Below are 15,364 nucleotides of genomic sequence, written 5' to 3'. Positions count from 1 at the left end.
ATGGTTAAAACGCAGTTTTATGGGGGTAAAAGGAATTTATAATTTATTAAGCCGTATTTCTGTTGATGGGCAGTTAGATTTTTTTCCAGTATGGAAATATTGGAAAAATGTTGTAAATGCATTTTTTCATGTGTTAAAATGCACCTAGTATCAATTCCTACTAGTGGAATTTCTCATCATAGGGCATGTTTATGTAAATATTTGTTACATGGTACCATATTTCCCTTTGCACAGTGTATAAGTGTATACATACTTATATTAGTTAAATAAGTGCTGATTGATTTTTGAGTGTAAAAGACTACCCTCTTATGAACATCACTCATAGTAGAACAGCCTTTGTTCTGACACTCATTAGTCAATTAGTTCTATAGCATATTTTCATATGCTCATCTTTTGGCCTTGGCAATAAAGTGAAGCCACTTGAATGTAATTCTTGGAAACCTCTGCACATAGTCATATGCTAAAGGAAGTGGCTGTTGCTCATTTTCATATTTGTTAGAGGCAAGAACAGTCCATTTGACAGTGTTATAAGTGGTACTGTATTTGTTGTCGTTTTTAATAGAATGATTAAACTAGTTCTGTCCTTTAGAAGTGTATTAGTGGCATAGTTCATATTCAGTTTCTCGCTGTATCACTGTTGGTTGCTCTAAGAAGAGGCTTTTGTGAGGCTGTTTCTGTTCAATTACTTCCCTTTGTAATTAGAATCCATTAGAATATTACCTCTTAAAGGCAGAAATTTTTGTCTGTTTTGTTCATGGCTACAATCCAGTGCCTAGGACAGTGTCTTTCATATGATAGGGATTTATTAAGTATTTCTTGGGTGATTGAGTGATCGAATCATGGTGTTTTATAGAATTAGGTAAAGTACCTATCTTTGTTTTTTAGCAGCTTTGACTAATTTTAAATTTATCCTTCCAGCAGTTCTCTTCATTTCTTGGATTTGTGGTTTATCATTCATTCATTTTAGAAAATTCTCAGCTAACATCTTTTAAAATATATTTTCTGCCTCATTTTCTGTCCTCTCTGCAGCTCCAATTATATATGTTTTAGATCATTTGATATCCTCTCATAGTTTTTGAATTCCTTTTTTTCACAGTTGTTTTTCCTCTTCACATTTTATTTTTGATAATACCTGTGACCTCTTGTCATGTTCACGGATTCATTTTCATGTCTGTCCAGTTTTCTGATAAGCTTGTTGAAGGTCCTCTGACATTTTATTTTTGTTTATTTGGTATTTCATCTGCTAAGTCCTCCATTAGTTCATGTATGTTGTCCACATTTATCACAGATTTTTAAATGTATCAGTTATAATTCTAAAATTTCTGTCTGATAGTTCTAACATCTGGTTCATTTGTGAGTCTGGTTCTGGTGTTTACTTTATCTAAAAATGGTTTGTTATATCTTGCTTTTTTTTATGTCTCATGATTTATGTTGTGTGCCAGACATTTTAAGTACAGAGCAGTAAAGACTGAGGTGAATGGTATTTATGCCCAGAAATGGGCACCTTTCTTCTTTGAGGCTGTTTCTTTATATATGGATGGGGATGGGGTCATTCCAGCCTGTGATTGAATTGTTCTTTTTGCAGTTGTTACTCTCACTGAATCAGGGACTTAAAACTCTTGCAGTAGTTGAATACTGCTACTTTATTCTTGGTGTGGGGCCTTGGAGTGCTAAGATTCTTTGCTCAATATTCTAGTTCATTCTTAGCCTTTAGTATGTCCTTGGATGCCTGCATCACAAGATGATCTCTCTCAGTGTTCTTTGTAATTTTTGATTAGTTGCTGGAGAGTGTGAACTTTATACCGTTCACTTTCCTGAAAGAATGTTGAGTTTTATTTTGATAGACATTTAATTTACTTTTAGATCACCTTGATCCTTTTGTAGCTTGTTTTTAAGTTTTGTTATAGCTTTTGTCAGCCTAATCTTTATTCTATGGCTAGAGTCATTAAACTTTGGCTCATGAGCTAAATCTGGTCGACAGCATGTTTTTATATAGCTTTTGAGCTAAAATTGGATTTTACATTCTTAAAGGGCTATAATGAAAAATAAAAACAAAAATAATATTTTATGATAGAGACTGTGTATGTCCCACATAGCTTGTGATGTTTATTATCTTTCTCTTTAGAGAAAATTTTCTGATCCCTACTCTAGGGCTTACATAACTTTAACTTTAAGATGTTTTATTTCTTGGCTTTCTGCTGAATGCCCTAGATTTTCTATGTGGCATTTTCATTTTATTTGGGTGGAACTCCTAGGTTTTCCCCTTTATACAATCTCTGAGAGATGTTCATTTTTCAGTTACCTAGTATTTTTCTGTCCTTGATAATTGTTTTTTGCCAGCCTCATGAGACCTCTGCATGTAGAGCTTAGTATCTAGCCAAAGACTAAAGGATCACCCATGCAAAGTTTTGGATCTTTTTCTCTGGGCAACTCCTTCCTCTTTAATATACTGACTTGAGATCCTCTCCCCTTAAACTTTTAAACTTTAGTCTCTCTTGTATCACCTCAGGAAGACAGCTGTGCTTTGCCTGGGTTCTCCCCTTTTGTGAGGGTGTTCAGTAAATTTTAGGCAGAAAGCTGGAGTGATTACAGGGCTTACCTTTGATTGTTAATCTCATCTCAGGCATCGCTATCTTGTCTGACCATTGCCCAATCTCTGAAAACAGTTTTTCTGAATATTTAGGTTTGCTAGTTGTTTACATGTAAGGGCAAATCTACTACTAGTTATTCTGACATGGTTAGAAGTGAAACTCTGTTTAGCAAACATTAATAAAATTGCCTTTAGGCCTTTGGAATATGGTATAAAACTAAGCTATAAATTGAGTTTAATTTTTATAGTATTTGTAAGATGTGTTAGCAGGATGTATAAGAAAATGTGATTAAGATTCAGTTCTATCTGGTATCTTGAATGCCTACTCTGTGCCTTAGAGTTTGTGCAACTTGCTGGGGACAGAAAGAATAACACATGAATTGAAGACCTGGCACTCAGCCCCAGTAGGAAGTAGGCATGTATATTAATTATCTATTGTTATATAACAAATTGCTCTAATACTGTGTGGTTTAAAACAGTTATTATCTGCTGGTTAAGAATCTGGGCATGGTTTAGCTAGATAATCTGAACTCAAAATGTGAACCAAGCTCTAGTCACATCAAAGTTTGACAGGTGCAGGATCCATTTTCAAGCTCACTCATGTGGTCGTTGGCAGATTCAGTTCCATTCCACATGGGCCTTTTCAAATGGCAGCATCAAAGTAAACACGAAGAGAGAATGTGAGAGGTGCCTGACTTCAGCTCAGTTCATGATCTCACAGCCTGTGGGTTCTAGCTCCGCATCGGGCTATGTGCTGACAGCTAGCTCAGAGCCTGGAGCCTGTTTCAGATTCTGTGTCTCCCTCTCTCTCTGACCCTTCCCTGCTCACGCTATCTCTCTCTCTCTCTCTCCCAGAAATAAATAAAAAACATTAAAAAAATTTTTAAAAAAGGAAGAGAGAATGTGAACAAGATAAAAGTATCAGTCTTTTGTAAACTTATCTCAGAAGTGAAATCATACCACTTTGCTGTATTCTATCTAAGAAGCAAGTCACTAGGTCCAGCCCACATTCAGGAGGTGGAGATTACACAGGGCATGAATGCAGGACACAGGAATCACTGGCAGCTATTTTAGGAACTGCCTATAATAACATATGGTATATAAATTATATAAAATATTATAAATGAGTCTATAAAATAATGTAACAGCATTAACATATGTAGCATAAGAACAAGTTGCTAGTGATACGCTGACTGCTTCCCACAGATTATTTTGTGGGAAGCCTCTTCTAGTATTCTGTGGGAGAGGTAGTGAATATTATATCCATTTGGGAAAGGTAGTGTATATTATATCCATTTTACAGAAAAAGAAATTGAACTTCAGTAAGGTTACCTAGCTGTGATATAGCAGAACAAGAATTACTATATCTGTGATATAGCATACTAGAACTCTAGTCTGGCTTTGCCTATTCTAGTACCCATATTTTTAATTTCCATATCTTATCAGCATTAAAATAGTATTAAATAGTATTAAAATAGTATTAACTTTTGTTGAGCATCTCTTACGGGCTTAGCATTATAGTAAGTGCATTATATATGAATGCCATCTAAGCCTCAGAGTACCTTTATTAAAGCTCTCAATTTTACTGATTACATACTTTAGCTTTCAGATTCAAAAAATTACTTTGAAAAATTAACTTTTTTTTGTTTCAGAGACATTAAACAAATATAACCCAAAGAATCTCTGTAAACACCAAAAAAAAAAATCATTTAAATAGCCATTACCTTTACAAAAAGTGGTATTACTAATTAAATAAATTTGTGTAAGGAAACCTGACACATTTCAATCCACTTAATATTCTGAAGAAAATGTATTTTACAGATGAAAGGTGGTATGTGAATCTCAAATAAGAATGAATTTATAAATACTTAATCCACTCCCAGAAGTCTCAGCAAACACTACTATACAAATTTTAGTCAGAAACCAGCTCATGTAGTTAATGTTGAAATATTTTTACTAATAAATTTGAAATATTTTCATTAATAAATTCTTTCACAAATCAATCAAGTGGCTTTCCTGTCAATGTCTGTACATATTTTCTTTAGTCATCCCATTGTTTTTGCAAAGTGAATCTTTTAGATGAGGCAAGTAAGACAAAATAATGAAAAATCATTTTCTCATGTTTGAAAGGTAACCATAAGCTGATGTTATGGACTTTTAGACGAGTTTATTTTAAATATTTGAGGGTGTCTTGTAAGATATGTGTTGATAATAGTAAATCCTAAAGCTTATGAATGAATTTATTTTTGAACTGTTTTCCTTATAATAGCAGTGTCTTACTTTCTACATTCAGATTTGCTTTCTTAAGTGGGGCATAAAATGGCACTTGAAGCTGATGTGCACGAATTGTGTAATATATCATACTAAAGTATGTCATGTATGGTATCCTTCACTCATTCGCTTATTTCTTCAGCAATTTTATTAGTTCCTACTAAGGGTCGAGCACTGCTCTGAGTACTTGGGATTCATCAGTGAACAAAATGGGGAAATATCAGGGAGTTTACATTTTAACAGATACAGTTCAAACAATAGGCAGTAAACACAGTAAGGAAGCAGTCATTCATTATGGATAGGGTAAAAAATTCTATACCAACTTTTAAACCATACTAAGCAAAATTACATAGAAAACTATTTGGTTTTCAGCTCAGCTTTTTTTTTCTTATTTCATTTTAAAATACTAGCTAAGAACAAAAAAACTGGCGAAACATTCTCTCCAAAAACAGAGTGCAGGGGTGCCTGGGTGGCTCAGTCAGTTAAGTGTCCAACTTTTGATTTTGGCTCAGGTCATTACATTATGGTTCTTGAGATTGAGCCCTGCATCAGGCTCTGGGCTGACAGCATGCATCCTGCTTGGAATTCTCTTTCCCTCTCTCTCTGCCTCTCCCCTGCTCACACTTCCATGCTCGTTTTCTCTTTTTCATAATAAATAAATAAACTTTAAAGAAAAAGAATACAAATGATGCTATTAAGAAAATGACCATGTTTTGTTCCTACAACAGTTTTTTAAATGTTTTTATTTATTTTTGAGACAGAGAGAGAGAGAGAGAGAGAGAATGCAAGCAGGGGAGGGGCAGAGAGAGACACAGAATCTGAAGAAGACTCCAGGGTCTGAGCTGTCAGCTCTGAGCTGTCAGCACAGAGCCTGATGCAGGAGTAGAACCCACAAACCATGAGATCATGACCTGAACTGAAGTCAGACACTTAACCAACTGAGCCACCCAGGTGCCCCATCTTCTACAATTTTTAATGAGTTTTTACAACTTATGTAATGTCAATATTACTACATTGTAATGTGTAGTAATTTAATGTTTTGGTTATTTTTGATGATGGTTTATAAAAATTTAAGGTATTTTATATAACAAAATGTATGTTTCTGTAAACTTGTTTCTATTTGAGTTATTATAGTTTTGCTCACTTTGATTATTATAATTTTCATTATAATTTTAATAAAATGTTACAGCATATTTTTATTGTTATTTAAATAATTCCTTCAGAAAGCTATCTTTTCTTTTTTTTTTAATCACAGTTATCTTTCTAAGTTAACTTTTGCTATGTAGGGAAAGATTAAAAAATTTAATATCTTATTGGTATAGCCTGGAATTAACTAGGTTATATTATGGATTCAGTATATGGTATAATAGCAATTTACAATGTTGCATATATTGTCACCCATAGTATTCTTAACTCAGATGTTAATAGTTAGCTTTTTTTGTTGACTTACTGAATTAAATCCATACCTTAAATCATCAGTGGATTCATTTTTTAATTTACTTTTTAACTAGGAATCTCTGAATACCTGAATTTTTCTATATAGCATGAAAACTAGGCATCATATGACTGATCTTTGATCTGCCTATAATTTTTTCTTTGGGGAAAAAACTGTTTTGTTTCTAAAGGGAATTCTAAGCCAGATGATAAAGTGATAAATGAAATACAAGCCTGAGAAAGTATGTGCATTTGTAATTAAGATGCACAGTGACTAAGAACTGGTATAGACATGTTGCAATTATTGGTATTTTTTAATAAATTGAGGAAGGGATAATCTAGCCTAATCTTTATGAGCCTTTGTGATATATGGAATGTTACCAACTGATTAATGGCTGCGATATTCTTTGCTTATTAGCTAATATACCTGTCACTTTTAGAATATATCAGTGACACTTTGCCTATCACTTGCAGGGTTAAGTAGTGCAAAGGCAGTTGAGTAGTGAGATGGAGGGGAATGGAGTCAAGATCTTACTGGAATGAATTCACTCATACAGAGAACATGTTTCTGTTTGAGTTAATGGAAACATTAGACCAAAATATGTAGTTGAATGTATTTTGTTTGGTTTTGACTGCTTCTTCTAAGATGCAGTCTTTTGATCTCCATATATGATCTATTGCATAATGATGTTTGAAGGAAAAGTGATGATGGCACTTAGAGGACTTTCAAGCTTAGAGCTAATTAATTTTTCTGGTAGAGCCCTGTTATACATGGTTGATTTAATAGGCAGATGTGAAAGCTTTTGCTTTTTACTTATTATTAGGCAGTTATGTTATCAACCAGTTAACACCAATGTGTTTCATTCAACTCCATGAATCTCAGTATATGCTATTTTCCATATCCTAAATAATTTAAATATATTTCTTACTCTTTCCACAGCATGTAGAGTCCATGAAGCACAAGACAGTAAAGCTTCTTACTCATACCACCAGGACGATCTCTTTGAAAGATTTACTATAGGACTACCAGAGACACAAATTTTCTGAAGCATGATGTGTTGAAACAACAGAAGGCTACTGCTTACGCTAGCTACAAACAAACTTAAGATGTTTTCAATTCTTTGAGCCTCGGGAAGCCAGGGGAGTGAGTTGAAAATCTGAAAATGCGGCCATGGACTGGTTCCTGGCGTTGGATTATGCTCATTCTTTTTGCCTGGGGGACCTTGCTGTTTTATATAGGTGGTCACTTGGTACGAGATAATGACCACCCTGATCACTCTAGCCGAGAACTGTCCAAGATTCTGGCGAAGCTTGAACGCTTAAAACAGCAAAATGAAGATTTGAGGCGAATGGCTGAATCTCTCCGGTAGGTTCTGAAAAGTGAAGGAAGAATGATGTACTGTACTTTGTTTTTAGTTGCAGGGGTTCATTCACCGATTAAAAAATATTTAATGATTTCTTTAAACTGTTTTTGTAAAAATTTAAGTATTTTGATGAGGTACTTTTTATATCAATTCTATAACATGAGAATTTCTTCATAGTGTTGAATCTTATTTGCATATAGGTTTTAATGTACAAACACCATGCCATTTAATTTATGTTTTTATACTTCATTTATAATTGTCTTCAGCATTTTGAATACTTTTGACAAATTAAATACAAACTTTGTATGATTTAAATAAGTGCATATTAAAATTTTTATTATATGGACTATAACAAAGACATAATAATTCGGAGGCTGAATTAGTCTAATTATAACTTACTAAAATGAAGAAACAAAAATTCATTGTTAAATAAAACAACTGGATCTGGAACCTAGGGCATTGTTATTGTTGCTACTTCTAGTCTATTAAAAAATGTGACATGTACATTAGAAGGCATCACCTGTTTAGAAACATAAAGTCTTGCATTTTCCGGGAACAAATAATTCCTAAATTCTAATTCCTCTGCTTTATGTATAAAGGTGATTATATGTTTAGTGCCTGCTGTCTCTTGAGCTAGAATCTGAAGTTTTGAGATGAAGAGTCATTACTCTGGAGTTGGTAATTGACCCTAAGAGAGGTAGTGTAGAGAAAAAGAGCACAGAGTTCATTTCCTTTTGAGAAACAGATACATTGAAGAGTAGAAGGTGAAAGCATCCTGCTGTGCATAGAGCCTTTAGAGTAATGGGGAAGGAGAGAGGGAGAGTGCTACGGTGTGGAAGCTGAGTAGCATTCTGTGAAAGAAGAATGTAATTGGCAATGTCACATACTCTTGAAGCTTTAGAGAAGACTCCTGTGGTTCTCCCATTTAAGAACTGTATACAATGAATGAAAAACTATCACTGTCATTTGTAGTAGTACCATGCGGTAAAATACAAAGTAATTAGGGATTAGAAAGTGGAGAGAGAACTTCTTGCATTTATATATCCTTTTATTTCCTTTTGGGTGGGGGCCTGAAAGTATGGAGAAGGTGATCTCTCAGTAGAGTCTTAGTCATTTGTTATGAGAAGCAAAGATTGATAATTTAGAGGTTAATAATAATAGCTATCATTTATCAAGTGTATCATGTGCTAGGTACTATGCCAAGGACTTTGCATGAATTATCTCACTGAATTTCATAAATTTCGTTATGAGATGCTGGTACTGTTTTTATAACCATTTTACAGATTGAGGAGTGAAAGGGATATTAATTTAATTTTTCCCAAAGTTATACTTTCCACAAGTGGTGGAGCTTACTTTGCTTCTTAGTGGTATGACATAAAAGCCTGGACTCTGATGAAATGTGTTTCCTCTGTGAATAGAAACCAGAGAGAAGTCACCAATTCAGAAATCTCAACTAAAAGTCTCATGTAGTCCATCAACGGACGAATGGATCAAGAAGATGTGGTTTATCTATACAATGGAATACTACATAGCAATGAGAAAGAATGAAATCTGGCCATGTGTAGCAACATGGATGGAACTTGAGGGTGTTATGCTGAGTGAAATAAGTCAGGCAGAGAAGGACAGCTACCATATGTTTGCACGTATAGGAGGATTAGGAGGAATTTAACGGAGGACGATGGGGGAGAAAAAGGGGGAAACCGTGGGGAGAGGGAGGGAGGCAAACCAGGAGAGACTCTTGAATGTTGAAAACAAACTGAGGGCTGATGGGGGTGGGGGGGAGTAGGGGTGATGGGCATGGAGGAGGGCACATGTGGGGATGAGCACTAGGTGTGATATGGAAACCAACTTGACAATAAACTATTAAAAAAAAAAGTCTTATGTAGGAGATCGCCAAGAGTAGCTGCTGTGCTAATTGATTTTGGAATATGCTTTGATTGTAGTAAAATCTTGTTTTACATGCTGGGAATCATTGCTCCTTGGAAAAGATTTTGCTTCTTAACAATTTAGGCTCGTAAATAATTGATTATTTTTCTCCTCATTCTGACTTTAGTACTGATACTTCATTTGGCTTATTTCTGACTGCCAAGTATCTTGTTTTTATTGCATGAAAGAAAGCTTGCCTTTTATAATAGTTGATTCTTCTGTAGAATAGTCTTTGGGTTTTGTAAGTCACTTTCTTTATATTCTTTGTGTTGAAATTAAATTCTCAACTACTAAGACAACTTAGAGCTGAAAAGTACGTCATGCTGTAGTATTGTAAATATAATCTGAAAACACAGACTGAGTCAGTTTTTATACAGAGAGCTGTAATTTTAGAAAATAAATAAGTAATTATTTTTGCTCATTTGGGATGAAAACCTCCTCACGTCTTTCCCTCAACTTTACGGGTAGGGACATTTGTGTTTCAGCCACAGGTTTTCATTTTAGAAACCCTGGTATAAAAGGAAGAACAGTAGATGTGCTACTGATGTTGGTATTTTTACCTTCTCATTGTAACATTTTGTACCCAATTTTGCTATGTCTTTTTCTCATAAAAAAAAAAATGTGTTCATAAGCTAGACCCAAAAGGAGTAATTCATATGTCTGTAAAACTAGGTCATTTCTTTCAGATGAGACATATAGATTGAGTTTGGAAAGTGACCAGAAGCTTGAAATTACAGTTTTTAAGATTTAGGACCCTAGTTTTAAAAGCATTTAACCAATTCTCCAGCTAGAATTTACTATTTTGTTGATTTGTACTATATATTTAGGAAATTAATTTAAAAATCATTATTATTGAGGGATGCAAATGTTTAAGTACAATGTTTGAGAGGTTGGTGTGTGTGTGTGTGTTTAGACTTATTGATGAATAATTTTTATATGGTAAAATTATTTTCTAGCACATAGGTGTATGAATAGCACATAGATCACTACCACGACAGTCAAATTATGGAAGAATTCTACCTCCCACTAGAATTCTGTTGTGCCCGTTTGTAGTCAGATTCTGTTCTTACCTTCTGTCCCTGGTACCCACCGATTTGTTTTCTGTCTTGTATTTTATTCTGTTCCTAAGTAGAATAATGTGGTATGTAGCCTTTTGTATCTTGGTTTTGTTTGTTTTGTTTTTTTTTTAGTATAATGTACTTGACATTCATTAATGTTATTGTGTGTATTGGTAGTTTTTTTTCTTTTTCCTGAGTATTATTTTAATTCCTTTTTAATACTGAGTAGTATTCCACAGTATGGATATATCACAGTATTGTTGTCTTTTGTTTTTTTAATGTATTGACTAGTTAAAGGATGTTAGTGTTGCTTCTGTTTTTTTGGCAATTGTGAACAAAGTTGTTATAACGTTTGCTCTTTAGGTCCTTGCATGAACATAAATGTGCATTTCTCTTGGGTACATATCTAGGAGTGGGGTTGCTGGGTCATTTGAGTGCATGTTTAATTTTTTAAGAAGTTGCCCAGAAGTTTTCCAGTTTACCTGCAATATTTTGCGTTCCTACCAGCAATGCTTGAGAGTTCCAGTTGCACTCACTTTTAGCACTTGCTATTGTTAGTTGTTTTAGCAGGAATGCAGTATTATCTCACTGTAGCTTCAACTTATATTTCTTTTTTTTCTTTAATGCTTATGTATTTATCTTGAGGGAGATAGCATGAGCAGGGGAGTAGCAGAGAGAAAGGGAAAGAGAATCCCAAGCAGACGGTGCTCTCAGTGCAAAGCCTGCCGCAGGCCAAACTTATAACCTGTGAGATCATGACCTCAGTCAAAATCAAGTCTGATGCTCAACTAGACCAAGTCCCCCAGCTGCCCCTCAATTTGCATTTTTATAATGATTAATGATGTTGAACATTTTTTTTCATGTGCTTAATTGCCATTCTTCAGTCAAGTGTTCATATTTGTTACCTTTTTTAAAAAATTGAGTTTCCTTCTTAAAATTTGTTTTCTTATTGCATTCTTTTTAAAATTGGGTTTATATACAACATAAAATTATATACATACCCATGTATACATATATGTAATATAAGATACTGTAAAAACCCAGTGACTTAAAACAAAATTTCATTAATTGAAGTTGTGCTTAGCTGGATTGTTTTTCTAATCTGGGGTTGCTCTTGTGGCTGCTACATTGTGGTAAGGCAGTCCAGGTGACCTCACTCACATGTTTGATGAGTAGTTGGGGCCATCAGTTACTTCCCTTCCATGTAGCTTCTCCAGTAGGATAGCCCAGGTTTCTTACATAGTGTTCCAGGAGGACAAGAGCAGAAAAAGGCCAAGTATCCAAAGTCACACAGTATCCCTTTCGCCACATTCTGTTAGTGTATGCAAATGAAAGAGACACTCCATATTCAGGAATAGAACGAGGACTGCAAAGAATTTGTAGCCGAATTTAACCTACCATTCTCCTTTCCAGAAGTAATAGATTAAGCCAAATCATTGTGGTTCTGACAGCTTGAGTTTAGTTTAGACTTTGTTGATAGATAATAGGGTTTTTAGCAGAAGAATGACACATTGAAAATGGTTGAGTAAGATTTAGATTTTCAGATGGATTTGGGGCATGTTCTTCTTTGGAATGAAATTAACTAGGAAACATAGTATTAATCTAGACATGAGGTGATGCTGACCTAGATTAAATTAATTATTAAATATTTTTGTTTGGGAACCAAGGTACATCTGCTTATCTTCCCATGTTTTCTCTATGCTCTTATTTGGCTTTCTGCAGACTTCGCTTTCTTACTTGTTAATTGGCCAGCACGTTAGGTAAATGTGTGGTAGTCTTTCTTTTAAAAACTTCAGAGATCTTCACTTTCTCAGCCTGCCATACTATAGGAATGCCTTTACATGCTTCATGTTTGTTTTATCTCAGCCTTTAATAATGTGAAGTTACTGTCAGTTCACAGAATCATTGCTTCTTGGAATATGAATCTGCCACTTTGCCTATCAGTCAGGGTTGACATTTAGCAGATAATACCTGGAAAATTATTGTAAGTTGTTCAAAACCCCTTGAGTAGTGCACCATAAGTGGGCCAGATGTTAGAAATGGACAGAACTTGTAAAATCTAAAGAATACTTAATTAACAGCTTTCCTTTTAACGTAAATCATTTTGTTCTAGGTCCATTTATTTTTGAGATTACAACTTAAACAAAATTCAAATGTGACCTTATGACCTATTAATAAGATTGTTTGATTCAGGAAAACAGAAGAAATTTCTTCTGGAATTTAGATGCTAGCTGTAAACTGCAAATTTACAAACCACAAAGAATATAATTAATTTATGGATTATCTATATTTCTGAGCTATGCAGTAATTTTCCCAGATGGATTAGCGCCAAAGCATGACTCTTCTGATGGAAAAATTTGATACAGCAGAAGTGTGGAATGCCGACATGGGTAGAAAGGAAACTGATGGTGGTGTTTCATAGGTCATAGAAGTAAGATATTCTCCTGTTCGAGAAGTTGGTATTAGAAAGTGGGGATGCCTTTGTTCTTGTTGGTTGATTGGAAAATTTGCTCTAGGTTCTCTTCTCTGTAACTGCTCATCTCTACTGTAAAGAGAATCCTTATAGTCCTAAAACAAGTGAAAGGATTGGAATGTATAGAGCATCTGCTATCTACTTGTAACCTTCCCTTATACATGTGGTTTTCATTTTGCAGCCCTGCATCCATTATCCCTTATGCTATTAAGAGTATCTTATTTTTCCTTAGGGAAACTACTGCTTCCCTGTGTGACAGTATTTTAATGAGATTTGTAGTCAAGATTCCTAGCCTTTCCAGTCTGACAAACAAATGCTTTCTCTGTAGAGTTTTTACTAGCCTTTTTATATATTGCTGGAGTAAATTTGCCAGTGTTTTATTTTGGATTTTTTTTATGTTAACAAGACACGTATACCTGTAATTTATCCTTCTTATGATGTCTTTGGGTTTTGGTAGCAAGGTTATGCAGAGCATTTCTGTTCTCTGGAAGGTTTTGTATAAAATTGGCATTCATTCTGTTTTAAATCTTTGTTAGAATTCTACCAGCAAAGCCCTCTGGGTCTAGAGTCTTTGGAGGAGGGTGCAAAGGTTCACTTGGGGATGAAAGAGGACATGGAAAGGTTTTAAATTCTGGTTTTGATCTTTTTAATAGAAATTGGACTCTTCAGATTTTCTATTTTTTCTTATGTCAGTTTTGGTAAGATGTGTTTTTTAAGGAATGTATCCATTTTATCAGCATTTTCAAATGTATTAACATAAAGTTGTTCATAATGACTTTTTAATATTCTTCTCCATACCTGTGGTACCTGTAGTAATGTCTCTCTTTTCATTCCTGATACTATTATTTTTTTCTCCTTTTTTCTTGCTAAGAGTTTATCATTTTCATTTACCTTTTCAAAGAATTAGTCTGGTTGTTTTTGTTTTACTTTTTTCTTTAATTATATGTTTGGTTTTTTAATTTATTGATTTCTACTCTTAGTTTGATAAATTATTACATTCTCTATTTTTTGTGAGGTTTTTTTTTTTTTTTTGCTGTTTTTAAAGCTTTTTCAGAAAGAATTTATATCATTGATTTTAAACTTCGGTTCTTTTCTAATATATGCCTGGTGAACTTTAAATGTCTCTCTAAGCACCAGTTTTAAGTTGCATCCCATAAGTTTTGACAATGTCCTATTTTAATTTTTATTTATTTATATTTATTTTTAACACTTGTGTGGCTCCCTCTCTACCTTTCTCTCTCTCTTTCTCTCTCTTGTTTTTAAATTTATTTCTTTAAATTCAAGTTAGTTAACCTACAGTGTATATTGATTTTTGGAGTAGAACCTAGTGATTCGTCACTTGCATATAATACCCAGTGCTCATCCCAACAAGTGCCCTCCTTAATGCCCATCACCCATGTAGCCCATCCCTCCACCCCATCTCCCCTCTAACAACCCTCAGTTTGTTCTCTGTCTTTAAGAGTCTCTCTCTCTTTTAAAATGTTTTTTTTACTTAAAATTTTTTTTAGTGTTTATTTATTTTTGAGAGAGGGACAGAGATAGAGGGTAAGCAGGGAAGGGGCAAAGAGAGAGGGAGATACAGGATCTGAAGTGGGATCCAGGCTGTGAACTGTCAACACAGAGCTTGACACGAGGCTTAAACCCATAAACTGTGACATCATGACCTGAGCCAAAATTGATGCTTAACTGACTGAGCCCCTAAAATGTTTTATTTCTGAGAGAGAGAGAGAGAGAGAGAGGGAGAGAGAGGGAGAGGAAGAGGGAGACACATACAATAGCCAAAGAGAGAGAGAGAGAGGGAGAGGAAGAGAGAGACACATACAATAGCCGAAGCAGGCTCCAGGCTCTCTGCAGTCAGCACAGAGGGTGACACAGGGCTCGACCCCACAAACTGTGAGATCATGACCTGAGCTGAAGTCGGTCATCTAACCGACTGGGCCACCTAGGCTTCCCTGTCTTTACGAGTCTCTTATGGTTTTTCTCCCTCTCTGTTTTTAATCTTATGTTTCCTTCCATTCCCCTATATTTATCTGATTTGTTTCTTAAATTCCACCTATGCATGAAATCCTGTGATATTTGTCTTTCTCTGACTGACTAAGCATAATATACTCTAGTTCCATCCACATTATGCAAATGGTAAGATTTCATTCTTTTTGATTGCCAAAGTATTCCATTGTTTATGTATACCACATCTTTATCCATTCATCAGTTGATGGACTTTGGACTCTTTCCATAATTTAGCTATTGT

The 15,364-nt window shown here is 34.6% G+C and overlaps 1 protein-coding gene across 17 annotated transcripts in view; it reads left to right on the top strand.

The window, feature by feature from the left end:
• FUT8 (fucosyltransferase 8) overlaps positions 1-15,364 on the top strand; it is a 309,441-nt gene that overhangs the window by 156,748 nt on the left and 137,329 nt on the right. For all 17 annotated transcript variants that reach the window (XM_077767165.1, XM_077767167.1, XM_077767159.1 and 14 more), the window contains one exon: positions 7,236-7,661. In XM_077767165.1, coding sequence (XP_077623291.1) covers positions 7,459-7,661 — 203 coding nt within the window. In that variant the 5' untranslated portion in view covers positions 7,236-7,458. The remainder of the gene's footprint in view (positions 1-7,235; positions 7,662-15,364) is intronic.

The sequence above is a fragment of the Crocuta crocuta genome, unplaced genomic scaffold (assembly GCF_008692635.1).
Source record: "Crocuta crocuta isolate KB4526 unplaced genomic scaffold, BGI_CrCroc_1.0 scaffold55, whole genome shotgun sequence".
Classification (NCBI taxonomy): Eukaryota; Metazoa; Chordata; class Mammalia; order Carnivora; family Hyaenidae; genus Crocuta; species Crocuta crocuta.
This window is presented reverse-complemented; position numbering and strand designations above follow the sequence as displayed.